Raw genomic sequence first — 13861 nt, 5'->3', positions numbered from 1 at the left:
TTTTGTTGCTGGAACCAGATTCTTGGAGTATGTACTAGGAATAAATAAGAAGAAATGTAATCTTGTTTCACCAAAAAAAGAAAGAAAAAATCAAAGGTTTGGGTTTTTAGGCAAGATATTTAGGGAAGACATTTCTTTGTAGAACAGTATTAGAGTTAATGGCAAGGATCAGTAATATAATTGTTGTAATTTATATCACTTTCATTTATCTTCCACTTGGCTTATTTCGAAGACTTCAGATAAATTATTAAGGTAAAGTTCACAGCAGTGCTGAAGTTGCTTTGTAAAAACATTCCTTGTAAAAATGATTGATAGCTGATTTCACAGAGTTATTATCCTGAAAAGATTCCTTATTGCCACTTCCAGATCATTACACCTTTTAAAAACTATTATTTGCTATTTAGGAGTATTGCTGTATATGAAGGTCTTTGCAACGAATCCCTTGTTTCCTGGAGGATAGATGAGTTAAGATCATGTTTATATTGTTGGGTTTTCTGTTCTGATGGCTCCAAAGGTGCTTCTGCAGCTCTGTTTGTCTTGGCTGCAAGGTGTCATAGAGGAGCCTCTGCTTGTCCTTGTGTTTGAAGGACCATCAGCAGGAGTCTCCAGGCCATATTCACTGGAGACAGACCTCACCAGAGTGAGATGGGAGAATTAGTGGTGTTCCTACCCTTCTTTTCCCTGATGCTCAGGCCTTCCGGATTGACATGAAGTTGAAATTTTGCCCAGCCTTTGACTACCTCACTTTCCTGTTTCTTCAGTTCCTCGTGTCCCCTGCTGGGTGACAGCCTATGTGGGATTTAGATATAGATTGCTCAGCTTCCCTCTTCAGTGAAAATGATTAATCCATGGAGAGTGCTTATTCCACTCTCTGGCACATAGAAAGTGCCCAGTGAGTGTTAGCTGTTATCAGAAGATTAGTCTCGGGGGGTAAAATGTGCTTTATTATCTCTGCTACCTGTTCACTAGTATAATGAAAAATGTATCTCCTTCAAAGTGCCTATTTTCAGAGCACCATGTGCATTTAATCGTTAGAAGTTCTGGTCATAATTATTTTCACTCTGGTGGTTCACACTTTTGGATATGTGTAATTCCCATATGTAGTTGTCTGGTTTACTGTTGGTGATTTCTCTGACAGATTTTAGGTTAGAGCATCCAATAATATTTATAAAATGGTACAGTGCATTATTCATGTCCTCAAGCCACTTTCTGGCAAGAAGCATTAACATGTGTCACATTATCTAATTATTGTCATAATATACAGAAGTGGCAGAAAGGGAGATTAAAAGTTTATTATTTAAGTTATTTAACATGGTTGAGGCATGGTATATTCATTCACTCATTCAACATGCCATAAATACTGATTATGGAAGTGTTGCTTAATATGGTATTGAGGTTAAAAGAAAACTTGAGGCCTGGGCGCGGTGGCTCACGCCTGTAATCCCAGCACTTTGGGAGGCCGAGGCGGGTGGATCACGAGGTCAAGAGATAGAGAGCATCCTGATCAACATGGTGAAACCCCGTCTCTACTAAAAATACAAAAAATTAGCTGGGCATGGTGGCGCATGCCTGTAATCCCAGCTGCTTGGGAAGCTGAGGCAGGAGAATTGCCTGAACCCAGGAGGCGGAGGTTGCAGTGAGCCAAGATCGCGCCATTGCCCTCCAGCCTGGATAATGAGTGAAACTCCCGTCTCAAAAAAAAAAAAACAAAGAAAAGAAAACTTGAGTTAATATTAATATTTCACAAGTAGGAAAGCTGAGATCCAAAGATGTTTCTCTGTTATTTCTAAATAATTGACTTTCTTCCTCTACCACCAAACTTACTTTCCAGAAAAAGTTTGCCACTTAAAAATTTACTTGCTTTGTTTAAATTCACGTGCTCATCCTCCCTGTCCCTATTTATTCCTTCTGCAGGCATTTATTTTGCTAATCTACTATTTGTTAAGCCGTATGATAGTTCAGTGATGAAGAGTAAAAAGTAGATCCTTAGTTTCAAAGAACCCAGTTCTGGTAAAGAAGATTAGATGAACAATTTCAATGTGCTGCTGTAAGTGACATAATTTTGATAGATATGCAGAAGTCTTACATTGGAAGTAATCATTTATTTCCTGTAGAGAGGGGAAACCTAAAGAAAGTATTAACCACTGAGGAGGAGTTTTCAGTGCAGATGAAGAGCAGTAGCTTTCTAGGAAGAGAGAACAGCCATCAAAGTCATGAAACAACATAGGGCATTTAGGCAATTCATAGTCACTGAGTCTTACTGGAGGAAGGAAGCATGGAAGAGATGAGGCTGAAGAACTATGTTGAGATTAAGTCTAAATTCGCTTTGTGTTCCAAGCCAGGGACTCAAATGACTGCATGTTAGACTTCATTTTGTAGACCATTGCTTTGCAACTCCATATCCTTAAGTTTGGGGTTTCAGCACTTTGGGAGGCCAAGGTGGGCAGATCACCTGAGGTTGGGAGTTCGAGACCAGCCTGACAAACATGGAGAAACCCCATGTCTACTAAAAATACAAAATTAGCTGGATGTGGTGGCACATGCCTGTAATCCCAGCTACTCAGGAGGCTGAGGCAGGAGAATCCCTTGAACCCGGGAGGTGGAGGTTGCGGTGAGCTGAGATCGTGCCATTGCACTCGAGCCTGGGCAGCAAGAGTGAAACTCCTTCTCAAAAAAAAAAAAAAAAGAAGGTTGGTTGGGCTGTTCTCTGAACACCCCTTGCTGGGTGTTATTTACTTTAAAGCACCTCCGTAGGAGGATAAAACACTCTGAACCAGGTATATAAGAGACAGCTTAATGACTTGGCTTAATCCAAGGAAGGCTTTTTAGAGTATCTTATGAAGAGATCAGATAGGAAGTAATTAGACATTTCTCCAAGATACTTTTTTCCTGAGCCAAGATTTATTAATTTTTAAGTAAGAGCATGTTTGATAACTGAAAATTGATATCCTTTGAAGCTGGATAAACATGCAGCCACATTTTTTCCTGGACTTCCAGTTCAGAGACAGCTGCATTGCTTAATCATGGCATATGCCTGGATAGAAGGCTGACCTAGCACAGCACAAACATGAACCCAGGGAGAAGACCTGAGATTTGCCTTGGAAACGATTGGCTTTTACTCTCAAAGCAGAGGGAATATAAGAGAGTTAACTTCTGTGCCACAGAGTACAGTCAGACTAACTGCAGCTAGGAAAGTATGTAAATGGGTATTAAATACCTACCTTGGTTATTTAAAAAATTTCTGAAATGGAGCCATTTAGTGTCTAACTCTGAGTAACTTCCTGGTAAAATGTCAAAAGAGAAAGTAATTGAAAAATACATATATCAAAGTATCTGGATGAGTTAACATGCTATGTGTGATTATTATCAAAAGCCATTTATAAGATGTGTTAATAATCTTTCTGAAGAACCAGATTTTTTATTTTGTTAACCGCTTTTGTTGCTTTTACTTTCTCCATATATTTATTATTTCTATCCTTTTTGATTCTTTGGACTTGCTCTGTTGCTCTTTTTTCTATTTCTTCAGTTGGATGCTTAGTGCATCTTTTTTTTTTTTTAACCTTTCTAATGCCCTGTGAGATTTCCCTTTAAACACTGCCCTGTGTCCCATCAGTGTTAATTTATGGTGCTTCCATTGTTCTTCATTTTTAAGTATTTGGTAAGTTTCCTGTAAGCCCCTCCCAATAAAAGATCTTTTTTATTATAGAAACTTCCAGGTGTATACAGAAGTAGAGACAGTTGTGTAAGGAGAGAATGCTTCAACAATTGTCAGTTCATGGCTAATCCTGTTTTATTAAATGAGAAGATTTACTGAGACCTCAGCTAGTGAATCCTCTAAGAATGGAGATGCTGGAACAGTCCTGGGAAGTGATATTTACCACATTAAAAGACCTTTGGCTTGCCTTAACTCTCCATATTGACTTTGTTTTCAAAATGAAGTCAAATTGGTCTGATAATGGAACATTATTTTAAATTTAAATTGTGACTGCCATAGGCATGTGATTCTCTGGCACTGTCCCCAAGAAATTGTTAGCATTGTACAATTTCAATAAAGGTGCTAGGGTCAAACAGGAGGATAAAGTCTAAAGGGACCTCATGAATCATCCATTCCACATTCTTTCTGTAATTAAAAAATTGGAGCTTAGAGAGCTACATGTCTTGTTGAGGGTCCTGCTGTGAATGAGTGAAAGAGCTAAGGTTGTGGTCTCCAGGGCCCTCTCTGCACCATCCCCCTCTGGCTGTTTCTTCATATGTAGTTTAAGATGGTCCCTAGGTTAGGCAGAACTGTGAAGTAGGAGAGTTGTGTCATGTAGCCCCAATCTCTCCTGTCCTCATCGTTTCTTGTTTCATGAAACGTGAAACTGGTGTTTCTCTGTTACTTTGTATTGCTGAGGTGTGTGATGAAAAGTATAGCAATGGGACATAGGCTTATTAACAAATATTTTGCTGTAAGTAGATTTATATCAGATCAGTACTGCTTGTTTTTCAGTGAATTCCTCACTGGGACATAATGCCAATCAGTGTTCTTGGTGTTTGTTATACATTTAGATGTTTGCATCAGTTTAAGAGTTAGTCTTCAACAAATATTTGTGTCCACATTTCAGCATTCTATTGTTTGAAAGATTCAGGCTTTGTCCACTCTGGTTTATAGTTACATATGCCTAAAATAGTTTCACTTGTAGAAATGTCTGAAAAATACATTTTTGTAGCATGAATCATTTCTACTGATAACCATAAATTTGCCCTTCCTGCTTTGCATTGATTATAGCACAAGGAAGAGGAGAAGGAAGCACCAGCTTTGGGAACATAGGCCTTAAGCTTGAAACAGAGAGAATGAAAGCAGACTGCATTAGATTCCTCCTCCAGCAGAACTGAATGTTTGATAACAGCCAGCCTGGAGCTGGGGGAGTTAAGAGCACCAATTTTACATTACACTGGAGTTTCTAGGCTGGCATGAAAGGAGATGCCAGTATTAGCTATTTGCATCTTCCTGTAGCCACAGGGATATGTGAACAGCTGGAGAATTAATTTGATATATATTCCCAGAAGCTTCTCTTCTGCCAACAGAATTCCATTACTGTGAGCTTCTAAGTGTGTACCGTGAATTTGTTTCTTGCTTTTTAATATCTGCTGTAGCATATTTCTGGTAAGTGGATTGCCATATAATGGGGTGCAGCGATCTCTTGGTTTGGAGTAAACTCTATTAACCTAAACAGATACAAGGTGGAAAAGGTAAGAATCTGAGTATATAAATGCCTTCCACCTTCAGGCTGGTGGAAATTTCATATGAACACACAGTACTTTGTCCAGTATGTGCACTCATACCTGAAATGTTTTGTTCCATGTTAGTGGAATTTCAGACACCAGCAAGCAGATGGAAAGGTATGTTGAAGCGCATAGAGGTTGAATCCAGGACCACTCAGGCTAGTGTTGCCACAGCTGGTTCCTGTAGCTCCTGAGCACAGATGGTCTGTATTCCCTGCAGCTGTTGCTGCTTAGATCTGGCGTTGGTTGTGCCTCCATACATCTTATAAGAGGCCTCTTTCTTCACATCCTTCTCAGTGCCGCCTTTCCTGCCCTCAGGATGGAAACTTCTTTCTAACTAGCTTTTGCATTGAAAATCTCTTATGTCAAATGTAGAAGGAAAGAATTTTCAGGTATCACCAAGAATATTGAAAGATACTCTTTTTTTTTTTTATTTTTAGACAGAGTCTCGCTCTGTCGCCCAGGCCGGAGTGTGGTGATGTGATCTTGGCTCACTGCAACCTCTGCCTCCTGAGTTCAAGTGATTCTTCTGCCTCAGCCTCCCGTGTAGCCAGGACTACATGCATGCACCACCATGCCTGGCTAATTTTTGGAGTTTTAGTAGAGACAGGGTTTCGCCATGTTGGCCAGGCTGGTCTCAAACTCCTGACCTCAGGTGATCTGCCCGCCTTGGCCTTTCACAGTGCTGGGATTACAGGCATGAGCCACCATGCCCAACCTGTTGAAAGATATTCTAGAGGAGAAAGACTAGGTCCAGGACAAGACTGAATTTACGTATAGGAAGTACAGGTGTTTTCTATTTTGGCAACATGTCCACTCTTGAAAAGCAAATTAAAAATCTCATATTCTGTAAAATCATTCATTACACTAAAAGTAACAGAGCTGTTGGGAAAAAAATAGAGTTGGGGAAGGTTACTCAAGATCTAGGCAACTGTGTGTATAGAGGATAAATGCAGACAAGAACTCAAATAAAAATATTGGCCCAGGTAAGCTGCCCCTGGCATTTATTTGCACCTGGATCTCTGGTAGCTCATCCTTTGCAGCTGTACACAGTCCAAAGCTCATTCTGCTTTCTTTCAGGGCATGGGATATTGAAGAGGTTCACTTTTAGTGGAGACCAGTGTTACCAGAGTTAAGCATAAGATCACATAGTTTCTTCATCATGGATTTTGGTTGTTATTTATTTATTTATTTAGAAATACAAGGGAAAATGTCTCCAGCTTTCTCATTTCTTCTTGCAGTTTCCCCAAATAGTTTAACGTAGAGGACATTTTAACCATGAGAGCAGTCATTTCTTGCACTAAAGAAAGGAATTTAAGCAAGATTAATGGCCTTTTCTTAAGGTCGTCCATATACTGGTAAGACCTTTAATTGTGAGAAAATGTGCTCCTGATATTTATTTATTTTGACAGAGTCTCACTCTGTTGCCCAGACTGGAGTGCAGTGGTACGATCTTGGCTCACTGCAACCTCTACCTCCCAAGTGCGAGCAATTCTCTAGCTGGGATTACAGGCATGCGCCACCACACCCAACTAGTTTTGTGTTTTTTGTAGAGACAGGGTTTCGCCATGTTGCCCAGGCTGGTCTTGAACTCCTGGTCTGAAGTGATCTGCCTTTCTTAGTCTCCCAAAGTGCTGGGATTACAGGGGTGAGCCACTGCTCCTGGCCACTTTTGATTTTTTTAGAACATTAATGTGCTGGGAAAAATCACATGAGAACCAACAGGACATCTGTATTACACTGACACCATTTTCCTATTTACCAGTTACATATTAGCGAAATGACATTAAAGAAACATTCATTTTTATGATTCCATGGTAACTGTTAGAAGAGGTACCCAGCATTCTCTGTTATTCCTTGTCCCAGGTGTACCTGCAGGACATGCTCTTTAGAACAGCAGTTCTCAAAGTGTGGGCTACAGACCCCTGAGAAACCTCCAGGCCCTTTTCAGGTGGTACATGAGGTCAAAACTATTTCCATAATAATATTAACATTTTATTCACTTTTTTTCTGTTTGCACTTTGCACTAATGGTGCAAAAACAGTGGTACATAAAACTCCTGATACGTTAGTGTAAATAGAGGCTGTGACACCAAATTGTGCCAGTAAGTTATTGTATTCACCGTGTCCTTTCAGTAAAATAAAATGATAAGTAATTAAACAAAATAATAAAATAAAAATTCGTTTCCTTGACGAATGCCCTTGATCGAAGCAATACAATTTTATTAAATTTCAGCCCTCAGTTACACGTCTTATTAATGTTCTGTGGGATGAAATGGGAAATACACATAAAGTAATTCTGCTGCATGTTGAAGTACAGCGTTTGTCATGAGAAAAAGTATTTCAAGATGTCTTCTGAATATCCAAGTGGAAGTGTTGGTTTAACAGTTAAATATACCTGCCACTTCACTATAGTACTCAATATCGGACATATTTGAACATGCATGAATTTGCATTCATTCATGAAATTAATAGGTTTCTCTATATTTAGAGAAGTAACTTATCTAATATCCTAATTTAGTATCTTGCAGAAATTATAAACTTAAAAATACATTTGCAGAGGTACCTCAGTTGTCTTGACCTTTCAGGCTAGGAGACTACATCTTGTTACATTTAGGGTACCAGGAAAAAACCTACTTGATATAGTTAAAGGCCGGTACCTCTGTTTAACTTTTATTTTTCCTGACCATTCCAAGGAAATCCAGAAACTCTAGTAGAGAATCAGAACCTCGATTCTTGTGCTATGTTTGTGGATTTACTTAGGAAAAGAGAGATTTGAAAACATAATTTGCCAAGTGCTGTCAGCAGAAGTCTTGGGCTCAGATTTGATTCTATAATCAAACCTCATTACATTTTTGCTTTCAGTCCTTGTTGATTTTGCCAAATTATTTTAAAATATAATGTTCTGTAATTGAATGCCAGAAAAGCATTTGTCTCGGTAGCATGTGGCACTTGATCCTGTGAAGCAGTGGTTAGTAGGGAAACTATTTCCCAAGGGGGTAAAAACAAGTATTGATTACTAGGGGGCAGATAATTAAAAGGCTTTACTCTCAAAAAAAATTTAAAGCGTCTAAGATGTTGTTAGCTTTAGAGTCAGAGATGCTTCCTGGCTGGACATAGTGACAACAGTGTTTCTGAGGGGAATGGTCACTCTCACCTGAGCATCTTCAGGTGAGTCTGCTGCTGCTGCCAGGAAGCTTCTGCTGAGAAAGAAGCAGAAAACACCAAGGGGCCAGCAGCCTCATCAAAGGCCTTTTAGTTCTGATTCCTGATTTGGGGGAAATGATCTTCCTATGGGGAGGCACAGAAAAGAATCTGGCAGTTAAAACCAGCTGGCTATGAGATGGGCTTCTTGGAAGGACTGTTCATGCCATCCAGGTGATAAGAGGTTGAAGTCTTAGAGCTGAACAGGGGAAGAGAGTAATGACAGGTGATGCCTACTGAGAAATGTGCCCAGTATTATTCCAAGCATTTCTTTGAAATGTGTGCCTCATACAATGCTATAATGATACGCTTTTAAAATAGATTTGTATTGTATAAACATGTTCTTTATAGTGTCTTGAAAGTTTTCCTTGTGGTTTTTGTGTGTGTGTGTGTGTGTGTGTGTGTGTGTATACAGATTTTTCAATTAGGTACTTTTTTGTTTAATAAAAAGACAAACACAGACCACTGCATTGACCATACCAGTGACGTGTGTGTGTGTATACACATATGTATAATATATCCACATATATATACACACATGTGTGTATATATACATATGTGAGGCTGCTTTGTCTACTGGGGAATTATGGCTTACATAAAACCCCTGTGGTAGGGGACAACAGATCTGTGCAGATGTTTGTAGGAGTATGGAAGATGGAGCAGCTTATTCTCCTGGGGCAGGTTGAGAAGGCTTCTCAGAAGAGGTAACATCTGAGCTAGGTTTTGAAGGATGAGCAGGAGCTATCGGAGGAAGAAGGGAAGGAGGTATACCAGGAGGACGACACTCCGGAGTAAGGCCTGGGAGCAGTTCCTGCGGGTTTATAGTGAGAGCCTCAGCGGGCCCAGAGCATTAGGATGTGAGAGGGACTGGTGAAAGATGAGTCTGCAGAAGTAGCTACAACCCATGTCATGAAGAAGCTGTTACTTGACTGTAAGAAGTTGGGACATTGTCTTGTTGCCAAGAGAGAACCACTGGGTAGGTTTGTTTTTTGAGGAAGATTGATCTGGGGACATTGTGGGGAATGAGGTGGAGGGACAAGAGAATAGTGGCAGGGAGCCAGGTTTGAGGACATTGTGGTAGTTCAGGAGAGTGATGTCTTCAGGGAGTTCCAATTATAATGGCGGGAAGGGATGTTTACTGTGGAAAATATTCTGCAGTAGAATCAACTCAGTAACTGCACGTATTTATAAGAACATGATAAAGTTTTCCTCTCAAAACTATGAAGGAAAGGAGGAGAAATATACATAGTTTTTTCAGCAGCTCAAATGTTACTTGAATTTCTTACAAGTTTTTTTAATTCACAGGGCTAAACTATCTTTGAGTTATAAATTTGCATATGTAGTCACAAAAATTCCTTCATGACAAATCTGACTGAACTATAGTACAATGCTAGCACTACTGGCATGTTAACAGTTAAACAGAGATAAGAAATCATTTGGATGCACATTTTGTTATAACGGAAGACAAATATCACCTTCTTGTCCATGTTCAATTTTTTTCAATATGGTGTTCTTTTTTCTGATTTTCCGTTCAGAGTACTTTAGTAATTTCATTTGTTGAAGATAGGAATGTACCTTTGTGTGTGTATGTTTTATATATATGTTGTGTTTATATATATATAGGTTGTTCCCCCCCGTGTGTGTGTATTGTATATATATACTGTATATATATATATATTGTATATATATATACAATACACACACACCTTGTTTCTCAGGACCAAATATAGGCTAAATAAGAAAACAAATATTAAAATATAAATTGTGTGTCTGTATAAATTTCAAATCTAAAAGATAATCATTTTACTAAAAGCTGAAGCTTTGATCAAATAAGTGAGCCTGATCTCCTGAAATCAAAACACAAGAGATTTTTTTTTTTTCATTTTTTGAGATGGAGTCTCACTCTGTTGCCCAGGCTGGAGTGCAGTGGTGCGATCTTGGCTCACTGCAACCTCCGCCTCCTGGATTTAAGCAATTCTCTGCCTCAGCTTCCTGAGTAGCTGGGACTACAGGCACCCACCACCATGCCCACCTAATTTTTTGTATTTTTAGTAGAGACGGTGTTTCACCATCTTGGCCAGGCTGGTCTTGAACTCCTGAATTCGTGATCCACCTGCCTCTGCCTCCCAAAGTGCTGTGATTACAGGTGTGAGCCACTGGGCTTGGCCAACACAAGAGATTTTCTATTATCCCTTTTCAAAGGACCACCCTGAAGCTCTTTATGTAGTAAATGATACTCTTGTAAAGACCTTTTGATGAGAAAAATATTTATTTCAGTCAGGGAGAGCGGACTTTTGCCTAACTTATGCACTGAGCAATGATGCCAGCAATAAAAGCTAACCCTATAAAAATGAGAGCCATTTGTTTGTACTGTCTTCTGTGAAAACAGATTCTTTTTTTTTGTTGAGACGGCATTTTGCTTTGTTGCTTAGGCTGGAGGGCAGTGGCGTGATCTCGGCTCACTATAACCTCTGCTTCCCAGGTTCAATGATTCTCCTGCCTCAGCCTCCTGAGTAGCTGGGACCACAGGCAAGCACCACCACGCCCGGCTAATTTTTGTATTTTTAATGGAGATGGGGTTTTCATCATTGTTGGCCAGGCTGGTCTCAGGTGATCTGCCTGCCTTGGCCTCCCAAAGTGCTGGGATTACAGGTGTGAGCCCAGCCAAAACAGATTCTTAAAATGGCATTTATATCTGCCTTAGTTTGAGCAACAGGTTTAAGGTTTCTTAAATTCAAGCACTTTTTAAAATTCTCTTCAGATATGCTTATCAGAAAATGTGTTTACTATTTAACAGTTAGTACCCAGTTCAGGTAGGTAAAGTATCTGTTAAAGATAATGTTAAGTACGGGAAAAACCCATATAATGGCCCAAAGATTCATAGAGAAATAGTCTAGTTTCCTATAAGAGATGTTTCAACTCTGAGGAATATTATTAAGAATTGAGCCTGTGTATGATTCTGTCATATTCGTTGTATTTTTTTTGGAGCCGAGTCCCATGATAGCTGTTTTTAAAATCTACTGTATTTATGGTGATCTGCTCCATTCCATGTCAGAACCTGGTTTGGTCTCAGTCTCAGTTACCTCAGCCCTTTAATTTTGTTGTTGTTTCTGGCTTTGGGTTGGCAGTGATGGACACTACCAGTCTGTCCCCAAATGCGTTAGAGGGGATCCTCTTCATTGTCATTCTTTTGGTGGTGTCTGATTTTTGACGTTGATTATTGGCTGTCTTATTGTAGTAAGTTGAAGAGCTGTTTTAAACCTGAAATTGGTTTCTACTGATAGAGTTAAAAAAAAAAATAGCTTTTTATTTTTTATGTATGTATGTATGTATTTATTTATTTATTTTGAGACAGAGTTTCACTCTTGTTACCCAGGCTGGAGTGCAATGGCACGATCTTGGCTCACCACAACCACCACCTACTGGGTTCAAGCAGTTCTCCCGCCTCAGCCTCCCAAGTAGCTGGGACTACAGGCATGCACCACCATGCCCAGCTAATTTTTGTATTTTTAGTAGAGACGGGGTTTCACCTTGTTGACCAGGATGGTCTCTATCTCTTGACCTTGTGATCCACCCGCCTCGGCCTCCCAAAGTGCTGGGATTATAGGCATGAGCCACCGTGCCCGGCCAAAAAAATAGCTTTTTAAAGAGACAGGGTCTCTCACTCTGTCACCTAGGTTGGAATGCAGTGGTGTGATCATGGCTCCTGCAGCCTCAACCTCCTGCACTCAAGTGATCCTCCCACCTCAACCTCCTGAGTAGCCGGGACCACAGGCATGCACCACCATGCCCAGCTAATTTTTTAAAAATTTTTGTAGAGACTGGGTCTCCCTATGTTGCCCAGGCTGGTCATGAACTCCTGGGTTCAATTGGTCCCCCTGCCTTGGCCTCTGAAAGTGTTGGGATTATAGACATGAGCCACTGTGTGTGGCCAAAAAAGAGCTTTTTAAAAAATAATTTTGTAGATTGACAAATATGACTCTTGTAATTTTATTGAACATGAAAACCAGGAATCTTTATTTGATACTAAACGTTTTAAAGGCATCTCAATTGTTTTTGTAGTAACATGTAAGAGAAGTAGTGGGTTTTTATTTCAAACCTTTGTGCATATAGCTATTAAACGCCTATATGTATGGCTATTATTTTAGTTTTCTCCATTATTATGAAGAAGTTGGGTTTCATTCATTTGTAAAATTTCAACCAGACTGCCTTTCAGAAATTGATTTGTCAAAATTGAATGTTAATCTTGACATCCCAGCACATTTTTGCTCTCAGACAGGCCTTTGAATGAAGCTGCAAACACACATTATCTGGTTGTTAATTGTTTTACAGATGAGAACTGGACTGATGACCAACTGCTTGGTTTTAAACCATGCAATGAAAACCTTATTGCTGGCTGCAATATAATCAATGGGAAATGTGAGTGTAACACCATTCGAACCTGCAGCAATCCCTTTGAGTTTCCAAGTCAGGATATGTGCCTTTCAGCTTTAAAGAGAATTGAAGGTAAGCATTAATTTTTGTTGACTCTCCAGTCGTAAGCCTTGGCATTGTGTAACTTTGAGTAGTAATAGTATTTGAGCTTGAAAAGGCAAAGACAAGTTTACAGAGTGGTAGTTTATATAATCCCAACTAAGGTGCATAAAGTTTACCGGGTGCTGATGTGATGTGTGTGTTTCTGAGATACTGTGGCATGGCAGTGCTGTGGTGGTGTGAGCGGGGCCCTCTGTGCCAGCCCTCCTAGGCCACCTCTGCATTATGGATGATTTCACAAGCGGTGTGCTTGAGATCAGCATCTGTTGTCAGCAGGTCCATTCTGCTTGATTTACCATAGGGTGGTGCTCCATGAGGAGAGTCTGCTAATTAGAAATGCAGTTCATCTGGCATGAAAGAGTTATCTCTTTAGCAGGAATGGGAGGATTGTGCAGTGATGATTGAAGGCTTAGATTGGTTTTGCTGGAGGGCAGGAATCACATAGGGCGTGGAGGGATCATTAGGTGCTTCACCTCTGGAGAGAAGTCAGAAATTGCTTTCAAGTAACAAGAAAATTACACTGATATGGCCCATGACGTTTGTACATTCATACATACAACTGAGAAAAAACTTCAAGAAACTGAAAATGTGACTCATCACCACAGTCATCTCGAGTGGAGTACCCAGAGCTCCGTGTCATGGCTCATAGCCAAAATTAAAAAGGGGCAAACCCTGGGTTTGGGTCTCAGCTCTGCCACTGACCAGTGTTAAACTCTTATCTCCAGTTTCCTCTTTGGGGGTGGGGGAAGGCAGAAAGAGACATTTTTACATACACCTCTTATACCTAAAATGATGTCATTGTAAGATGGAGTGATTGCTAATATAATACCAAGGATTCTTAAAGTCCAAAAAGCAAGCTT

General features: G+C 39.9%; 1 protein-coding gene across 8 annotated transcripts in view; it reads left to right on the top strand.

Moving 5' to 3' along the window:
* CRIM1 (cysteine rich transmembrane BMP regulator 1) overlaps positions 1-13861 on the top strand; it is a 196022-nt gene that overhangs the window by 33707 nt on the left and 148454 nt on the right. For 4 of the 8 annotated variants that reach the window (XM_002757863.7, XM_035272825.3, XM_008980884.5 and 1 more), the window contains exon 2: positions 12801-12974. The exons of the other annotated variants lie outside the window; for them this stretch is intronic. In XM_002757863.7, coding sequence (XP_002757909.2) covers positions 12801-12974 — 174 coding nt within the window. The remainder of the gene's footprint in view (positions 1-12800; positions 12975-13861) is intronic. 8 annotated transcript variants of the gene reach the window in all.

This window comes from Callithrix jacchus, chromosome 14 (genome assembly GCF_049354715.1).
Source record: "Callithrix jacchus isolate 240 chromosome 14, calJac240_pri, whole genome shotgun sequence".
NCBI lineage: Eukaryota > Metazoa > Chordata > Mammalia > Primates > Cebidae > Callithrix > Callithrix jacchus.
This window is presented reverse-complemented; position numbering and strand designations above follow the sequence as displayed.